The sequence below is a fragment of the Balaenoptera acutorostrata genome, chromosome 11 (assembly GCF_949987535.1).
Source record: "Balaenoptera acutorostrata chromosome 11, mBalAcu1.1, whole genome shotgun sequence".
NCBI lineage: Eukaryota > Metazoa > Chordata > Mammalia > Artiodactyla > Balaenopteridae > Balaenoptera > Balaenoptera acutorostrata.
This window is the reverse complement of record NC_080074.1, coordinates 63,065,457-63,084,691: the sequence shown is the minus strand read 5'-3', so window position 1 is coordinate 63,084,691 and position 19,235 is coordinate 63,065,457. Positions and strand designations below refer to the sequence as shown.

The 19,235-nt window shown below is 53.2% G+C and overlaps 1 protein-coding gene across 3 annotated transcripts; it reads right to left on the bottom strand.

The window, feature by feature from the left end:
* Window positions 1-244: 244 nt before the first annotated feature.
* On the bottom strand, window positions 245-13,136 carry LOC103000742 (keratin, type II cytoskeletal 5). Of its 3 annotated transcripts, XM_057556467.1 has the most exons (12): window positions 13,029-13,136; window positions 12,267-12,352; window positions 8,177-8,309; window positions 6,536-7,720; window positions 5,735-5,949; window positions 4,908-4,968; window positions 4,702-4,797; window positions 3,121-3,285; window positions 2,628-2,753; window positions 2,157-2,377; window positions 1,346-1,380; window positions 245-873 (listed from the first exon to the last, which is right to left on the bottom strand). In XM_057556467.1, the coding sequence occupies exons 4-12, from the start codon at window positions 7,088-7,090 to the stop codon at window positions 572-574; spliced, it is 1,776 nt and encodes a 591-aa protein (XP_057412450.1). In that variant the 5' UTR covers window positions 7,091-7,720; window positions 8,177-8,309; window positions 12,267-12,352; window positions 13,029-13,136; the 3' UTR covers window positions 245-571. The 3 variants fall into 3 exon arrangements, with proteins under 3 accessions (XP_057412450.1, XP_057412449.1, XP_007179468.2); XM_057556466.1 differs by lacking the exons at window positions 12,267-12,352; window positions 13,029-13,136 and adding an exon at window positions 10,242-10,357; XM_007179406.2 differs by lacking the exons at window positions 12,267-12,352; window positions 13,029-13,136 and adding an exon at window positions 10,242-10,357 and having other exon boundaries at window positions 6,536-7,143.
* Window positions 13,137-19,235: the final 6,099 nt, after the last annotated feature.

Here is a 19,235-nt window from a genome sequence, read left to right as displayed (position 1 = left end):
CCTCCCCTTCGTGCCCTCCAGAGACTCCTTCATTCTAGAGGATTCGGCATCCACTTCTCATGCCTCCTGGAGTCTCTGGACCGCCCACGAGGACCACTTTCCCTCCAAGGCCATTCCGTCTCCCTGTGAATCATGCAAGGAACAAATCACACCTGGACAGATGGACCCACAGGGGTTCTCTAGGTTGGTTGTTGATCTTGAAAAAACAATTCTTCCCAACAGCTTATATTATAAAAGCATTTTATTGAACACACTCTGGAGATAGACCAGATGGGATTGGGGTAGGGACTCTGTTCTGATGGTTTCAATACTGGAAAACATTGGATTCTTCTGTCACCGAGGACCAGGCTGTAGAGACCCAAAGGCTAATTGCAAGCAGAGCATAGAATCAGGACACAGCAGGCTAGAGACTGGGGGTTGAGCCTTTCAGGAACCAAAGAATGTGGGTCTGCGATAGACTTGGTCGACTAGACTCCAGAAAAAGAGAAAACTTGGCTTGGGCCACCACCTAGAAGAGGCTGTTGCCACGGCCGGCTTCTGCACTTGAGAGACAGTGACCTGCCGCAGGCTCTTAGCTCTTGAAGCTCTTCCGGGAGGACGAGGTGGTGGAGACAAACTTGACGTTGGAGCTGCTGCCCCCACCACTGCCAAAGCCCAGGCTTCGGCCACTGCTCGCACTGAAGCCAGAGCCCCCCACACCGAGCCCACTGCCTAGGCCGACGCCCCCGCTGCTGCTAGAGTAGAAGCCGCCGCTGCCTCCACCAAGGCCGCTGCCAAGACCACCGCCAAGGCCGCCGCCGAGGCCGCTGCCAAAGCCGCCACCAAAGCTGCCGCCACTGCCGTAGGCAGAGGAGACGGTGTTCGTGACAAAAGCTGTGGAGAAAGGAGGGAGAACCTGGTGAGACCAGTCTGCCAGATTAGAGCCTAGGCATCTAATTTATTTGATCCTGCTGGTGTCGGCACTGTACTTGGCCCCTTTTACAGAGCAGCAGATGAGGCCCAGAAGAGCTAAGTCATTTAGTGAAGATCCCTAACAGAAAGCTGGTGAACACAGTAGGCAAGGGACAGTGCTAAGTCATCAGGGGATGGGGGTCAGGGCAAGGCAGGGGAACAGGGTCCAAGATAGTTAAGATACACGGCCTGCTCTTTAGGAGATAAGAAATGAGCCCTGTTGCTTCCTGTCTCAACCTGCGTTCTTTCCCCTCCACCACCTGCTTCTCACTAAGTGTATTAAATAACCATTTTGGGGAGGGGAGTGTCTGGTATCTAGAAACAGCAGGATTCTGAGTTGACACCAAGTACCCCATATTGTCATCATTGTGAATGTCTGTTCAAAGTTACTTACAGATGTTGACTGGTCCAACTCCTTCTCCACTCAGTCTGAAAGGGGAAAAATTGAAATAAGAGTTAAAAACTCCCCCCAAAGACAGCATTAGTCTGTATGGATAACTCCCATAGTCATGTTTAGAACTTGTTTTCTGAGCAAGGAGACTGCATGCCTGAAAAACTGCTTAAATTAGAGAAAGAGACAGTTCTCTGGAGGGACTTCCCAAGGAAGAGGTCTTGATCTAGAAACAGGTTATCAAAGGAAGCTTATAATTCACACTGTCCTCTACCCATTGTATGGAAAACGTGAGGGAGAGGCTGTGGGAACTGTGAATATGTAGGAAGCAGTTTTCGCCTTGTAGGAGCTTACGTCCTGTGAGAAGACTTGGCCTGGACAGAAATACTTCAGACAGGACGTAGGCGGTGGGCAGTGTCAGAAGACTGAAGAAAACCCAGTAGTTTGAGAATCCAAAGGCAGGTGAGTTTAACTCAGCTGGAGTAATCATGAAAGGCTTCCTGAAGGAAGAAGCACCTGAAGAATGGGGAAGACATTTGCTGGGTTGCTTGGTTGTTTGAAGGAGAGGCAGCATTCAAGAATACTGGTGGTGGGAATAGGGTCAGAAAGTGAGTTGAGGTCACATTGTGTAGGTCAGCTGTATGCCCAGGTGTCAGATTGGATTGGATTGGATCATCAGATTAATGATGGGTAATCGTCATGCACAAGATAGTGGCCACCTGTGTGTGTGTTTGACACCCTGCAGTGAAGAAGAAGCTCCACTTTATCAAATGTGAGGCCATCGTGGGCTCGTGATGTCGGCCGTGTCACCCACCTGCACTCCTCGCCCTCCAGCAGCTTCCTGTAGGTGGCGATCTCCACGTCCAGAGACAGCTTGGTGTTCATGAGCTCCTGGTAGTCCTTCAGTAGCCGCGCCATGTCCTGCTTGGCCTTCTGCAGGGCGTCCTCCAGCTCGGTCAGCTTGTTCCTGGCGTCCTTGAGGGCCAGCTCCCCACGCTGCTCAGCATCGGCGATGGCGTTCTGCAGGTTGGCGCACTAGAGGGGAAGGAAGGAAGGGTGGGGACCCTTTAGAGGCTGAGCTGGGCCTGCAGTGTCTCTTTCTGAGATTCCAGAGAGAAGCCAGCACATTTGTCCTGGTCATTGTGGATGGTGGAATACTGAAATGCTGGTACTTGCTCCAGCTCTGTGTATGTGTGTATGTGTGTGTATACTTAGAAAACGTAAAACAAAACAAAATAGGTCTCCCTTTCAAAGTGGAGGCCCCTTCTCTGCCTTCTTTCCCTACCTGCTTCTTGACGTTGTCGATATCGGATCTCAGCCTCTGGATCATCCTGTTCATCTCGGAGATCTCATGCTTGGTGTTGCGGAGATCGTCGTCGTGCCGGCCCGCAGTCTGCTGCAGCTCCTCGTACTGATGCCACCAGAAAAGAGGAAAGAGTCCATTTATATGAGGATGGAAACACTTTCCCAGGTTCACAGGCGGACGCTACCAAGAGGTGGCAAGTGGTGTAGTTACTGGGGGCCCGGGGCTGGTCTTCAATAATCTGCTCTTTTTGCCTTTGCTTTTCTAGAGACACTGGTGTGAAACTCAGTGAGATGTTCTCTAATGTTCCTGAATTTATGTGGCAGATGCACGCATGACTGTTCCCATAACTCCTCCCGGTAGGCCTCAGCCAGTCTCAGGAGCCACATGCTTAGCATTTGGTCATGGCCTGGAATCCTAGACATGTGTCCGTCCCTCGCTCAGGACACACTCGCACATTCGCCACAGCACCCACCTTGGTCTGGTACCAGGACTCGGCTTCCGTGCGGCTGCGGTTGGCGATCTCCTCGTACTGGGCCTTGACCTCGGCGATGATGCTGTCCAGGTCCAGGCAGCGGTTGTTGTCCATGGACAGAACCACGGACGTGTCTGAGATGTGCGTCTGCATCTGGGACAGCTCCTGCGGGGAGATTTCAAGTCAGTCATGGGAGTCCGTGTTATTTAATAGCAGGTCCATTCAAATCTTCTACTCATTGTGCTATGTCGACTTGAGAAAAATAAGAATAACCACCTATGTAAAAAACTTAGGTCAGTTAATAAATAATCCAGGGCTTCCCTGGTGGCACAGTGGTTGAGAATCTGCCTGCCAATGCGGGGGACGCGGGTTCGAGGCCTGGTCTGGGAGGATCTCACATGCCGCGGAGCGGCTGGCCCCGTGAGCCACAACTACTGAGCCTGCGTGTCTGGAGCCTGTGCTCCGCAACGGGAGAGGCCGCGGCGGTGAGAGGCCCGCGCACCGTGATGAAGAGCGGCCCCCCCCCCCCGCCACAGCTGGAGAAAGCCCTCGCACAGAAACGGGGACCCAACACAGCCATAAATAAATAAATAAATAAATAAAATTTAATAAATAAATAAATAATCCAAATCACTACTAAATCTATTTTTTTTTAATTTAACAACTCTGAACATCAAGAAACCCCTACCGTGTAACCTCTCAGACTTGAATCTTCTTAGGTCATAACTTATTTTAAACAAAATTGAGTTATTTGTAGTGAGGTCGATGGACCTAGCGTCTGTTATACAGAGTGAAGTAAGTCAGAAAGAGAAAAACAAATACTGTATGCTAACACATATGTATGGAATCTAAAAAAAAAAAAAAAAAACGTTCTGAAGAACCTAGGGACAGGACAAGAATAAAGACGCAGACGTAGAGAATGGACTTGAGGACACGGGGAGGGGGAAGGGGAAGCTGGGATGAAGTGAGAGAGTGGCATGGACATATATACACTACCAAACGTAAAATAGATAGCTAGTGGGAAGCAGCCACATAGCACTGGGAGATCAGACCAGTGCTTTGTGACCACCTAGAGAGGAGGGAGAGGGAGGGTGGGAGGGAGACCGCAAGAGGGATGGGATATGGGAATATATGTGTACGTATAGCTGATTCACTTTGTTATACAGCAGCAAGTAACTCAACAATGTAAAGCAATTATACTCCAATAAAGATGTTTTAAAAAAAGGAAAGAAAAAAAAAGAATCTAGTTGTGTGGTCTGCCATGCTGGGAGTAAATAAAGACGGGATGATACTCCAGAAAGGGGAGGTGGCTGGGAAAGGTATACCTGGGGCTCTAATAACTCATTCTAAATCTCGCTCTGCAAAATGATTACTGAAGCGGTCTTTTGCTTTAAATTTGACTTAAAAAAAAAAAAAGAATTGGCTTTATTAAGTAATGTGAATAGTACTAAAGGAGTAGGAAAGACAAAAATGTGCCCATAGCTTAGGAACCACTGAAAGTCACTTAACCCTGGAGACCCTAATCCCTGGTGGTGTCCTCGTGGCCATCTCTCTGGGTCCCGAATAGGGGGCATTTCTTACCGCCTCAAAGAACATCTTCAAGAAGTTGATCTCGTCCATCAGTGCATCGACCTTGGCCTCTAGCTCCACCTTGTTCATGTAGGCGGCGTCCACATCCTAGAGAAACAGGGATGGTTGGCACCGCACCCCATTTCCACCCTGACTTAAATGAACAACACCTTAAGTGAGCATAGCCACAGGCAACAGGTTCTCTGCTACCCACATACCTTCTTCAGCATCACAAACTCATTCTCGGCGGTGGTACGCTTGTTGATTTCATCTTCATACCTGGTGGTAAAAAGGAAGAGAAGTGCTTATCAAAGGATGAGGTCTGGGGTCTGTACTGCATAAAGTCAACTGTGAGCCTGCTTTCCCACCAAAAGGGGCTTCTCACATCATATAGGCAGAGAGGGAGGGACACTGGGAGGGTGAGCCTTTGGGCAAGGTCCTTACCCATTAGGGTACTGTTTTCTCTATAATTGTCTAGCAGATAACTATTGTTTTATTGCTATAATTCAGTTGCTTCAAGAACATTCCTGTAGAAAAGCTGTGCTGTTTCTCCCCAACTCCACATCTAGTCAATTTCTGTAATGCTTTTTTTTTTTTTTTTCAGCTTTCATAGCCTTTGAAAAAAACCAAAAAATTAGCAACCCAGCTGCCGGTTCATAAGGACTAAAGAAATACTTTGAGCCACCAAACTAGGTTACGTCATCAGTTCCTGCTTTGGGGGGAATCCATCAAAAAGCCAATGCTGTGTGCTTTGAGTGTACTGGGGAGAAAAGCCCCATAAAGCAAGGATTACATGACAGCTTTTTCCACCAAGTGGTACCAAGGGTGCTGAGTCTGTTACTCTGGCTGGAGGCTAAGTGCCTCGCAGAGAGACTGAGCTTGCAGCTAGAACTTTCTAAACACCGACCTGGATTTTTTTCCAGTACTTTAGGCGTCCATGGAAGGTATATGATTTCACCCCTTGGGAAAGGCATAAGCAGTAGTCTGGTTATAAAGTACATCTGATGCCAAGACCCGCCCCTGTCTCCACTCCACCCCAACTCACTTGTTCTTGAAGTCCTCCACCAAGTCCTGCATGTTCCTCAGCTCTGAGTCCAGGCGACCTCTCTCCCCCAGGATACCATCCAGCTGTCTCCTGAGATTGTTGATGTACTGCTCAAACAGAGGCTCCAGGTTCTGCTTCACGGTCCTGGTGCCCTGCTCCTGCAGCAGGGTCCACTTGGTGTCCAGGACCTTGTTCTGCTGTTCCAGGAACCGCACCTGGAGGGGACAGAGTTCGAAGATGGACAAACTTGGATTTCATGTTTCAGTGATCAATTTCCCAGTTTTCCTCCCATCTCATTCTGTCCTCCTAAACCTTCCCATGATGGGCAGTGCTTGGACCTGGGCCCCAGAGGGCAGGTCCAGAGTGAAGCGTTTAAACTCACTCTTCTAGGGGAGACAGGACACTTCTCCAGGGCACAGATAGCAGTGGGCACGGCTGGGCAGAGAGTGGCCCGGTGCAGGGGTGGCTGCAAAAGCACTCAGGCTGCTGCCCAATGAGCTCAGCCACCTTTCTGTGCAATCAGCCCTGTTACCTGGAGTACAGAATATACCTCTCTGCCCAACAGTAAGCAAGGATCCCTTGTGAGGTTATCTCTGAAGGGGAAGAATTAAGACCTTCTCTTCCAAGCTGCCAGTCTAATTAAGAAAGCAGGCCACAAATCCAGGACACAGAAACAAAGAGAAAAACATAACTGCAAACTATGAAGATATTTGCACAAAGTCAGGAAATTGCCCCTCTTTCCACTTTCTTTGACACTTATTCCACACTCATAGCGGTTTTTCACAAAGAATCATGTCTCACCTTGTCGATGAAGGAGGCGAACCTGTTGTTGAGGGTCTTGATCTGCTCCCGCTCCTCAGTCCTGACTCGCTGGATGGTGGGGTCGATTTGCAGGTTGAGGGGAGTCAGGAGACTCTGGTTGATGGTGACCTCTTGGATGCCTCCAGGGGGACAGACGGCCATGCCAGGGCCCCCATAGCCACCTCCAAAGCCAGATCCACCACCGAACCCAAAGCCACCACCAGCTCCACCGCCAAAACCAAATCCACTCCCGGTTCCACCTCCAAAGCCATAGCTGCCTCCAGCACCGGTGGCACAAACTCGGTTCCTGAAGCCACCGCCGCTACTGCCAATGGAGATCCTCTTGGAGCCCCCCAGGTTGTAGAGGCTCCGGCTGCCATAGCCACCCGCGCCGTAAGCACCCCCAGGGCCGACCCTGCCAAAGCCGCCACCTCCACCCCCGGACCGGGACACAGAGGTGAAACTGGTGCGGGAGACAGACGGGGTGATGGCAGAGGCGGTGCTGAAGCTACGGCTGCCCCCGCTCCGGAAGGACACGCTCGACTGGCGAGACATGATGGCTTGTTCCCGGTGGAGCGAGAGTAGTGGGCACTAGCGGTCACGAGGTGCTGGAGAGAAAGAACAGAGCAGGACAGGACGCAGGACGTGGCTCTGTTAGCCAGGAGCGGCAAGGCATCCTTTTATCCTCTAGACCTGGGTTGGGCGGGAGAGTTGTCGAGCTGTGAATGATTAAGTGGGCTGGGCATGCCTGAGGGGCAGCTGTGAGCTCACCGGCACACCTGCACAGCGGTGTGGGGTGCAACCGCTTTCTTCCTGGCAGGCTCTGCTCAGGTAGGGATAAACTTGCCTTGCAGCCCAGATGTCTTGGCAGCAAACCTCTCTTCACCGTGGGAGCCCAGGGCTGTGAGTAGCCCAAAGAAGCAAGGGGGCATTTGGCCAATGTCCTGAAGGATCCTTCCAGGACCAGGGATGTTGTCAAGTATCCCAGCACGTGTACACTGTCCGTGAACAGGAGGCTTGGGGGCAGAGCGAGTCCCCCACGGGCAGTGGTCTGCTTTGCTTACTCCCCTAATGACAGGTTGTTTCAGGGATTTCAGCCCTTGGAAAGCCGAGTGTGGCCTGATATCTCAGCTCTGTGCCAGAGGCGAAAATAGACTTCGGTCCGCTACTGCAAAATTTCCTTTCCTGGAAGAGGTACAGTTATCCCAGAGCCCACTGGGCAGATTCTCCTGCAAGGTTCGGGCCAGAAAGACTCCCCAAGCCCCAAGCTCCAGAAACAGAGTATGTGGGAGACCCCCAGCCTCCGGTCTATCCCACTTTGTTCTCTGCACGGGCAGACCCATCCCTCCACAACGCCTCCTAATTCAGCCTTTTCTGTGTCACTGAACTTTTCCCTTGCTCTTTGGCTTGGCCGGGACCCTATGAGGGCTAAGTAAACCCAGGTGTCCCATGCAATCAATAGTCCCCTGCCCCCGAGGTCCTGAGACTACGCCTGGCAGTCAAGTCTCTCTTCAGGGGGAGCTGCTCTGCTGTCTCCCCAGCACCCCAGGTGTGTTCCAGCAAGCCCTCAGTGATTCCACTAGGGAAGAAATGAGTCATCATATCTGTTGATACAGGCTGAAGGCCGCCACAAACACATACCTGCAGGAGCTTCTAGTCTCATTAGGAACATGTTGAGAGTTGGCCGGCCTGTTACACCAGTGAACCACCCTGTTCCAAGCAGCGGGAATTGCTGGGCTTTCTCTGAGCTCCAGCCCGAACCCTCCTTCAGGGCCTGGAGAATGGAAAAGGAATTCTAAATCTATGGATCGTCCTGCCAGAGAGACTAGAAGGGGCAGGTTTGGGCGACCAGACAGCTGGCCTAACAATCTGCTGAAGTTGTTTTAGAAAGCCCCCATGTCCCGCCTCTCAGGAAGACCCCTCTGCAAAGCTTGTCCGGATGGGCTGTGGTACCGGATGGAGGACAAGGGGTCTGGTTGGGTTTTACAAGTGTCTGTCTTAGATCATACCCCATCTTTTTGGCTGCAGACCTGAGTGGGCTCACATCTCTTCCTCCCCAGAAGAGAAGCAGGACTCTCAGGCAGTGCCTCGGCCATTAAGAGCTGTGGGCCGGGCCGGGGGGGCACCCCTGGGCTGGGGCTGGAGGAAGAGGTAGGGTGAGGGTAAGTTTGAAGCCTCAAGGCTAAGGAGGTACGTTCTCAAGGGTAAAGGAGTGAGGACCCAGCCGTGGCTTAGGAATCTCTAGTCAGGGCCTGCAGCTGGCCACAAGGCAGCCCTGGCTGTGGAAAAATGACTCGGAGCCACTGGGGATCAGCCGAGAGGTGATTGCTCATCAGAGGCTGTGATGAGAAAGCAGTGGATAGGTAAATCCAGACAGACAGGTCAATGGCCAGAGCTGGCCTTACAGGTCTTGGGCAATGAGGTTTGGTTGCCTCCCTCCCTGAAGGATTCCTGAGATACTCAAAGATGCAATTTACTGAGCTTGTCAATTTCACACTCTCTTGCCTCTCAGGGAACAGATGTGAGTGTCTTGGGGGCCCTGTCTCATATGGGTAGACTCTCAGCCCCTGACAGAACAGATCTGGGGACCCCTAGCACGAGTCTTCTCTCTCCACTGGAAGGTCACCGTCAGGGTATGTCCCCCCGCTGCCCACCCCCCCCCCAACACACACACATCCTGGGTCTAGTCTCCACTGCTCTTGGGAAGCCCCACCCTCCTAAGACACCAGAACATTTGCTTCTCCCCATTCCTCCTCCTCCCAGGAAGAAGCAGGACTCCGTGTAACAGGAAGGCATTCTGGCCAGCCTGAGAATGGCTGGAGTGTGCCAAGCTCAGATTCAGATGCCAGGGACAAGTCACTGTGGCTGGGACTGTTTGGATGCCTCACTGGGGGAAAAGCATCTCTCTCTGTGGGAACTGCCCCCCAAGCAGGCAGGGCAGCCCCTCCCACAATGCCAGACCCGGATGGCTACAAATAGTGGCGATGCTCCCCTGGGGAACCAGGCCCCAGCACCACTACAGTGTGAGAGAGTCCCACCCCAGCCTGGAATTTCACCGTGGCAGGAAGAGAGAGATTACACAGAGCTTGCCGAGCTTTTCTACCAGGCATTCTCACAGAGAGAGTTACCAAGGCTTGGCAGGACATGTGAATTAGCTTCTCCGGGCATCATTTTCCTCATCAGCAAGAGGCGAGTGTAGGACTGAAGGAGCTTCAGTGGCTGTCCCTGCTGGTCTCCGTGTCAGAGGGGGACAGGGGCAGCTGCCTTGTCCTCCCTCATAAGGTGTGCGAACCTAGAGCATGGGCAGCATTTGTCCACAGGGACGCACCTCACAGACCAGGCAGGGAGTAGGATTGGTCCAGGTGACCGTGGGACAAAGATTAGGCAAATCCTGTGATCCCAGCCTAGAGCTCCCTCCACGGATCCCCCAGCACTCTCTGTGTGCCTTTCATAGAAAACGATGGAATGGACATATTTAACGGGAGATGGTTTGGCACATGCCCTCTAGGTTTCCCCAGACAGTAGACTCCCCCAGGTTAGGGAGCACACCTGGCTCGCCTTGCCGCACCCTCAGCCCAGCCGCACACACTGATGGGGCTCAGCAAACAGTTTCGAATTGAACTGACAGAATAAGGTCATCTCCCTTCCCTAGGTCTTTGTGGGAGGCCCTCCCCAGCCCCATGCCAAGTCCCAGGGTCCTGTCTACCTGCTGCTGTCCCTGGCTTCCCATCCAGAGAGCAGATCTCTTGTCCCCTTTAGCCTGGGCACCCTCTGAGGACACAGTTCATGACTCTTCATCTCTTGGACTTCCCTTCATTCCTCTCCCCCAGCCCTCAGCCCCAGCAGCCTCGTCCCCCTCCAGGAGAGAAAGAGAGCTGCAGTGTCCTTGTCTTTGCGGACCTTCTATCCCATGCTTGTTCATCACAGACAGTGGGGAGCAATAGTTGAGACATGAGTCACCTATTCATTGGATGATGGTTGGCTTCCTCATCTGGGAGCACGGAGCCAGATCCAGCAGAATGGGGAAGGACTGACGGAGCCCAGAGCCAGCCCTCGAAACTCCTCACAAAGCCCTAGCCTCAGGGAGGAATTGAGGGAAGAATTCTCCTGCCTCCACCCAAAGCCAGAGGGAACTCTGGGTCCCAGCTTTGATCTCAGATTCTGGATTCCCGGAACTGCAGGGGCAGAGAGGAGTCGGGCCCCTTTGCGGACGGGAGAGCAGGATCCACCACCCCTCCTTCATGTGACCACATCTGCCAGAGGTACTTGTCGATGCAAGTACCACCCGGCCTCTCTAGGACTCTCACGTCTGAGAAGAGGCCTGGGTAGAAATGCACATGTCCACAAGTAAAGGAACCACTCTTTCTTGGCTTTGGAGTGGCTTTGGAGGGGTGCCCTGCTGCCATTATTTGGGTCATGGTGACAAGGGGGCCTTTGGAGTTGACTTTTGTGCAAGGGCTTCACACAAATTGTGGGTCCCAGCAGAGGTACAAAAGCCAGTCCCCCCCCGCCCCCGCTCCCAGGCCATGTCTTGGTCCTAATCCAGCCCTTGAATTGCTGGGATCCCAGACACAAAGCCCAGCTTTCAATGCAGCTTCCCCCACTGGTGCTGGGAGACGCAGCAGGAAAGGGGTCTGGGCTCATTGGAGGAGGCCATGGGAGCTGGAATGGTAATTTCAAGCTGGCTGGGGTTGGCTGGAAGGGTGAGGCCAACATGTAGGGGGCTGTGGGGAGCAGCCTTGGCCCCCACCCCTCAGACTGAGCTGGCGATTGGCACTGGTGGGGCGAGAACCACAGAGCAGACCTCTCAGCCTCCCTCCAACAGGTCCCTGCAAGTCTGGGGAGTGTTCTTCCCTCATCGGAAGGGTATTTTGCCAAAGGCATAGCAAAGTCTTTGAAAGTCTCCCTCGGTTGATTGAAACTATGGACTGGATATCAACAAATAATTAGTCAGAGGGACTAAAAAAAGGGACAGGCAGCAAAAACCTCTGTGCTTTGTTTTCTCATGGAGGGTGGTTTTATTTTTCTTTTAATAAACACTCATATAGGGCTTATCATATGCCAGACCCTGTCCTACAAACTCCACATCTGTGAATCTAAAATTGCAAAGAAAGGCTTTTACCATTTTCTTGGCCTTTCCTTTTTTCCCACGTGGGTGTGGGCAGGCCTGGTACTCCAGAAATTCGCAGACTTTCTCTACAATGGAGAGGCAGGGACATGATTCATTTATACCAGGCTTCTATCCTTATAGGGTCAGAGGCATGCCGGGAAACTTTTTTACATCCCTAACCTCCCCCATGGTTTTGTTTTGTTTTTTCCTTCCTGCTCCTTTCTCTACCCCCAGCATACTAGTGACTTCTCATCCAGGGATGAGAAGATGAAGGTAGAGACGGGAGCTGCCCTCCTGGAGTATGTGTCTGGTGTACCACTTCCTCATCCTGAGGAGGTAGGGCAAGGCACGGGGACCGAGGCTTGTTTCCATCTCCCAGGTGGCGAGGTCCAATCACTGGGGCATGATTCAGTGTAGACAGTGATGATACGATAGGGAAGGAAAGAAAGAGACGACAGTGCAGAGGCTGGAGATGTTATCCCTCCCAGGGCTGGTTTCTGAAACACACCTGGAGTTTGGACAGCCCCAGAGGCAAATGGTTGCCTTCCCAGCCCAGCTACACCCTCTGCACGTGCTCTCAGCTCCTGCACATCCCCCAGGTACACAGACCGCTGGCCTCACCCACTGTCCACGGGGACCACCAGGCACTGTCCAGGGCTCGTGGAACCAGGTTAGCTTTTCCAAGAGAGACACAGCTTCAAAGGCACCTGAGAAAAGAAAGAGCACGGGAACACGTGTACCAATCACCTGATCACTTCTTCATCCAGCACGTGTGTCTTGAGCAGTTGTGGGGTGCCACGCACTGGGGCGCAGTCGGGGTACAGCCATGAACAAGACAGGCCCGGGGGGAGACGCAGGGTCCGAGGACAGGCCTGGGTCCTGCCAGGCCCAGGATGGTTTGCCCACACCACTCTCCTGGTGACAGGGGGTGGCCATGCCAAGGCGGGCTTAGGGAATCCCGCCTGACTTGGTTTCAGGAAAACTCAGCTCCCACAGGCCATTCCAGGCAAGTCTTGGCCATACTTGCTTATGTGAATCTTCTGACTCTGATTCCTACCCTTACTCTCCCCCTGCCCGTCCATGCCCAGGTGTCCACCAGAAACCTATTCCCAGAGGAGGAAGCTGAGTTCAGAGAGGGAAGACCTAACCCCAAATCCCCCAGCGAGCTGCTGTCAGAGCCAGGACCAAGCCAGGGCCCGTCCCATGTGCTGCCATTGCCCTGCACTGCCTCACCTGCACCCCAGCAAGAGCCCACGCATGTCTCACTCAAGGCTGCGTGTCTCGGCCCCCTTCGGAGAACCACCTCCCCAGGCCAGTGTGGAAGGAGGCCTGCGTGTATGAGGCCACTTATGGGTGATGCAAATTTACTGCTTCCCACCTCACCTCCATCCAGAGCCCTGACAGCTTCTGACGCTGACCCGGTCTTTCCCGGGCGAGACCAGCCTCAGGGCGAGACCAGCCTCAGCCAAAGTCAACACCAGGGCCCTTCCCCAGGGCTCTTGCCTGTGCCAGGCCTCTAGGTCCCAGAGGCTGTGGTGCTGACCAAAGATAGGAAGAGGAGTGGTTGATGGAAACCACTTTCTGCCCTGCCCCTCTCCCCACCTCCTACTCCCACCGAGTGAGAATTCACACCTCACTCCGTTTGCCAGGGTTCAGAGCCCCGCAGTGCTCTCTGCTGGCTCTCGTCAAATCGTATCCTCTGAAACAGTTCCAAGGGCTCCCCATTCCACTCACCCATCGTTGGGTTCCCATGGCTGTTCAGCCTCAACTCTGCTCCCCAGCCAGGGGGATCCATCCGCACCCACACGCGAGGGCCTACCTGCTCCCCTGCTTTCATGCTAGGAGGAACAGCCAGCTGAGTGCTGGCTCCGTCTCTGTGTCTCTGTGTCTCTCTATCTCTCTCTCTCTGTCCTGACTTCCCACAAACATGAAGCAAAGACCCAGATGTTTTCTCAGACAGTCTCTTCCAAATGGGGGAGACATGTCTGATGATTGCTAGATGGGGTGCCTCTCTGAAACTCTGAACTTTCCATGATCCCAAAGCAGCTCAATATATGGGTTGGGTCAGTGCCCAGGATGTGCTCTGTGGCATGATAAAAGGCCATAACAACAGCCACACTTATAGAGCACTGACTGTGTGCCAGGCATGGCTCTGGATGTATCAATTCATTTAATCCTTACAACCCCAGGAGATGGGCCTATTATTCATTATCCCTATTTTACAGATGAGAAAACTGAGGCTCAGAGAGAGGTTAAGTAGATGGTCAGTGGCAGAGCCTAGATAGGAATCCAGGTAAGTGTGGCTCCAAGAACCCTTGTCTTCACCATTGAGGATACTCAAGTTGTTGGCCCGTGACCCTGACTTGACCCTGAAGAGGAGGCCTTTAGCTGCAGCTCTGGTCTCCAGCCAACCTGTGAGGGCAGCAAACACACAGGGCCTTAGATGCCACTCGGCAGTCAGTGTTCTCAGCGTCTTCCAGCAACCCTCAGGGAGAAGAAGCTCTAGCCTTGGGTGGAGATAGGGGAATGGATCCCTGGAGAGACCCTTCCCCTCTCTGAACTGTCAGAACCTGTGGTGAAGCAGCTGGGGCCCTGGGGCAAGGTTCCAGTTAATTGGGGTCACTCGATACAATGTTCCTGGCAGTGAAGCTCTGCCTACTGCTGCTCCTCTGCCCGCTTCCCTAGCACCAGACACAAAGCAAAGGTTCAGGTGCCTTTGGGGTAGTCTCTTCCAAAGGTCCAGACATGTCTAACAACCTCATGTGTGGACTGGTGCCTTGGTTCAACCTTCAGCTTTTTCTTCTATGTCTCGTCTCTCCCAGCCTCCAAGGTCCCTATGGCCAAGACTCCCAGACCGGGCCCCACACAACTTTGCTCTGAATGAGCAGAGGCCACGAACAGGAGAGGATGAAATGGGATGACCCAGCCTGATGTTCCTTTGCCATTTGTAATCCTTTGGGATGGGCCGAGCTAGCCAGTGGCCTCACAGGGATTACGCCAACTCCTTGCGTGAGGCTGCCCCACTCAGAAAAGAAATGAACCCCATTTCATTCAGATAGGTGGCCTCATTTCTTTGGGTGACACTGGGCCTGATTTCTTCTACCCCTCTTTGAAATGAATGACTATTGGAGGCTTGCTCTGTGCCTGACACTGAGCTAAGACTTAACATACATTGTCGTATTTGCTACTCGTGTCACCGATAGGCAATAAAGCATCATTATCCCCATTTTCTGAACCTCAGAAAGGAAATGTGTCTTATCTAAGGTCACACAGCTAATAAGTGTCACACCTGAGAGTTGACCCCAGGTCTGGCTGGTCCTAGAGCCCATGTTCTTAACCAGCACACAAGTGGTGGTGCCCAGGGGACCTTGAGGAGCCCAGCACGCCCCTGATCTCCATCAGCAGCCCATACGCCAAAGCCTCTTTAAATAAACATACCACCTAAATGAAAAAAGTGTGCTCCCAGGCAAACTAGCTCTGAGACCAAGCCTGCCATACAATTGTCTCTCTCTAACTAGATCACAGTTCCTCAACTCCAAGCCCGACCCGTAAGAAAATTCTGGAGGCACCATTAGGGCCATCAACACCACAATGCCCCAGCAAGACGGAACTTCCCAACTGTCTGAATCCACAGGCCTGAGTGTTCGCCACTGATCCATCGCTTCCCAGGCAGGGTATGAGCCAAGGAGTGAACAAAAGCTCCTTTCACGTTGACCCTCCCCCTGCCCCCACCATGCCCCGCTTCCCTCCTCAGCAGCCCAGGAGTCCCAACCGGTTCCAGAGTCTGCCCGAAAGACTTGTCCCACCCATTGGTCTCCTCACCCTCCAGGCCCCCCCGGAAGGGGCAGCCTCACCATTCAGACCTGCGGAGACACTCAGCACCTCTCCAGGCCTCACAGCCAGAATGTCATGACCTATCCAGCCTCTTGGACAGCCTCCAGCTGACCTGGGCATCCCCGAGGGCTGGGCCCCCTCACTCTGGTACCAGCTATGGCCTCCTGCAGGTTGGCACCCTGCCCTCAGCAGAGAACAGTAACACGTTATGGTCTGCAAGCCCTCAGACAGAACATGGCTCCGTTGTTCTGAGACTGGAAAATGATCTCATGATAACCCTGTGAATGTCGGTTAGCCCCAGTCTCTCTGTGAAGCGCGGTCCTCTTTTGCTCAAGAACATAAAATAGCTTCTTACTGGCCTTAAACTCACCTCCACATTCCTCTGGGTCCCCCTACCTCACCATCCCTCCTACCATCTATGGTAGGCAGGACAATGGCACCCAAAGGTGTCCACGCCCTAATCCCCAGAACCTGTGAGTGTGGTATTCTACATGGAAAAGGGAAATTAAGGTGCAGAAGGAATTAAGGTTGTTAGTCAGCTGACCTTAAAATTGGGACACTCTCCTAGATTATCTAGGTGGGGCCAATGTAATCCCAAAGGCCCTTAAATGTGGAGGAAGGAGGCAGGAGAGGGAGGAGGTCAGAGTGATGTCAAGTGAGAACTTGACTACCATTGCCAACTCTGAAGAAGGGCGGAGAGGGGCTGTGAGCCAAGGAATGTGGGTGGCCTCTGGAAGGTGGAAAAGGCAAGGAAACAGATTCTCCTCTAGAGCCTCCAGAAGACATGTAGCCCTGCCGACACCCTGATTTTAGCCCAGTGACACTCATTTCAGACTCTGATCTCTAGAACTATGAGATAATAAATTTGTGGTTTTGGTAATTTGTTACAGTAGCAACAGAAAATAAAGACATCGTGCTCTCCAGATTCTGCTTTGACCAAGGAAATCCAGCCTGCATCCTCCACATCCAGGTTACCCTCCCCCGACTTCAAGATGTCTTCCTTGCCTTCTCCACGCAGCCCTGCCTGCCCCTCCGTCTCCCTGAATTCTGCTCCTCACAGTGTCCTCCAAAATCTGCCCACTGCCCAGGCTCACCTGTCACCTCATTTACTCACCCATCCCACAAGCTGTACCACCAGGAGCTGGACTAGGTCTACGGGACAACGGCGAATAGGCCACACTCACCATCTGCTGGGGGTCCTCTGCTTGGATGCATGTTTTTCTGCCCCAGGATCTGTATGCATTTCGTCCACTGCTCTCAGCTTGGAGTTCAGTATGGATTGGGTCCCTAAGCCCACCTTCCTCAGTACTGACCTTCCCTCCGATGTGTCCACATCCCCTTGCCCAGGGCTCAGCAGGGGCAGTGCCTGCTGCAGACTGACAGGTGCAGGAGCTCACCCGCTGGCTGAGGGCAGGGAGAACTCGGGCTGGAACAGGCCCAGTCTTTGCTTCCTATTTGATGAGAGCGAGCCGTCAAGCCATACCTGCTCCACCCTGGGACCTGGCCTCTTGGAGTGAGCACAGCCTGCTTGGTGGAGATCACCCCGCCTTGCCAGGCTCTGTCCTGTCTTTTTAAGAGGATTGGCCCCTTGGCAGCTCAGTGGCTCACTTCCTGGCCAGTTAACTTTGCCCGTTGCTGCCTTTGTCTACCTTGGGTTCTCCCCCCATCACCTGCCAGCTCCTGGTCTTCATGCTGGTGAGGCCAAGAAAGGGAAGATGGCAGTTCGTAGGGAAAGAGTCTCTGCCAGCTGGTAAAAAATGTGTCTGCCCCAGAAGGTGACACCATGATCACTGTCGTCCTGAGGACGTTGGCCTGATGGACAGATGCTGACATTTCCCAGTGTTCCAGCTCCTTGAGAGGGAGGCTGTGGACACTAGCCCCACCCTTTCCCCAGACAGTCCCCAGAGGGCTTTCTTCAAATGGCATGGACTCTCTCCATCTGCCCAAAGCCTCACAGCCTTCCTGGTTGGCGAGGACAGAGAGCACCTTTGTGATAGAATTAGGTCTAGTCCTGGAGGAGAACCAGGGTGTGCCCGATAGGTCTATCTCATAACGACCTCAGCTGGGAGCACAAGCTAAAATAGCTCTGGGCTACTCGGGAATTGTGCCCTCCCCTTGACCTACACCCTCGTGAGGATTCCCACGGCCTGTGTCCCCCACCATGTCCCTGCAGATAACTGAGCAGCTGGGCTACAGCTCCTCCATGGCCGGGGGCAGCCCCAATGGCAGTGGAAGGAGGAAAGTCGGTGTTGTCTTGGGTTTGCTCCCTGAAGAAACTGACGCAGCACGCATATCCCAACACCCAAACATTGGTTTCATGGTACCAAATTGATACCATGAGTCAGCTGGGCAGGCACCTCCAAAGGCCTCCAGCAGCATCAGTTACCTGCCTTGCTCTGGTACCCAATTCCAGCTGGGCCTCAGGCTGGGTGGCATGTTGGCCACATTCTTCAAGCTGACACTCTCAGATCGAGGCTGTGGTTGTTTTCCATGGACAGGAATCCTGACATGTCTGATGCAGGGTCTGCATCCAAAACTCTCCTGAGGACTGAGGGAGGGAGCCCATTCTATCAGGTTTCAGAGTGTCTCTCTCCCTGTTCTCCTTCATCTGCTCCCAGCAATCAGAATTGGCCTTTAACTGGCCTATCAAGCATCTCCCCTCAGGCTCCAGGAAGAAAGCAGAAGTAGACCCTCCCCTCTGTTTCCTGGCTACCTTTGTCCATTCTCCGGCCATATAGCCAGGTCTTGCTCTCTGCTCCTGGGCCTCAACTCTCGCCAAGCCAGAGCCCCCTCGGGGGCACTTAGGAGAGATGGGGGCCGGGGCGATAACCTGGGCTGCTTTACATTCTCAGAACATCCAGCTGTGAACCTGGGCCAACAGGTACACCTGGGCCTCAACTCTCGCCAAGCCAGAGCCCCCTTGGGGGCACTTAGGAGAGATGGGGGCCGGGGCGATAACCTGGGCTGCTTTACATTCTCAGAACATCCAGCTGTGAACCTGGGCCAACAGGTACACCTGACCCAGAGTCATGGAGGTGGAGAGTCCATTTCCGTAATTATACCACTGAGTGTCTGGAAACCACAAATGAGCACTTAGAAAGGCAAATTACAGTCCTTTGAGGGCGAGAGGGTGAGTGTAGCAAGCAGCAGCTTCTGACCAGGCAGTCAAAACAACCGGGGCTGTCGGCAGTTTGGCCCAGGTGTGTTTCAGGGAAGAGGGAGGCGGCTGAGGCTCCTGAGCCCATCCCCACCTGAGACAGGTAGAGAGATGCTGAGACGCACTCTCCCTGGCCTCAGGGAGAAATTCTTGAAAAGCTGCTCACCTCGAGGCATCTGCCACCTCCCCAGGGCACCGGGTTCACGACCATGACCACACTGGCCACCCTCTAAGGGTGGCCTGATCATGTGGTCATTCGGAGCGTTGCATGGACTTGACCATGTCTGGTGGTCCTGCCCAGTCCACAGTGCTTGCTGCAGCCTTACCCTTTACCCTCCCAGACCCGTACCATTGGTCCCACACAGAGTCCCCAACTGCTCTGGAACACCTCTCCCAATACTCCGTCCTGGAGACAGAGTCAGGCCCTGGAGCAGACACAAGATGAGGACAGTGAATTTCCTGTCACCCCTCTCCAGCACACTGTACCCCATCAGGGCAGGAGAGAGTGCAGGGGCCACTTCTGGCTGGTGACCCTAACCACATTTCATAGTCTCTCCAGCCCTAGGTTTCTTTATTTTATATAAAATAGGGATGCTAAT

Bases quoted from the DNA above. Each gene is read 5' to 3' on its own strand.
- LOC103000742 (XM_057556467.1), bottom strand. From the start codon at position 7,090: ATGTCTCGCCAGTCGAGCGTGTCCTTCCGGAGCGGGGGCAGCCGTAGC. The intron at 4,969-5,734 runs GTGAGTTGGGGT...TTTTACCACCAG, and splicing joins GTGGAGGACTTCAAGAACAA to GTATGAAGATGAAATCAACA. The intron at 4,798-4,907 runs GTATGTGGGTAG...CTGTTTCTCTAG, and splicing joins AGTTTGTGATGCTGAAGAAG to GATGTGGACGCCGCCTACAT.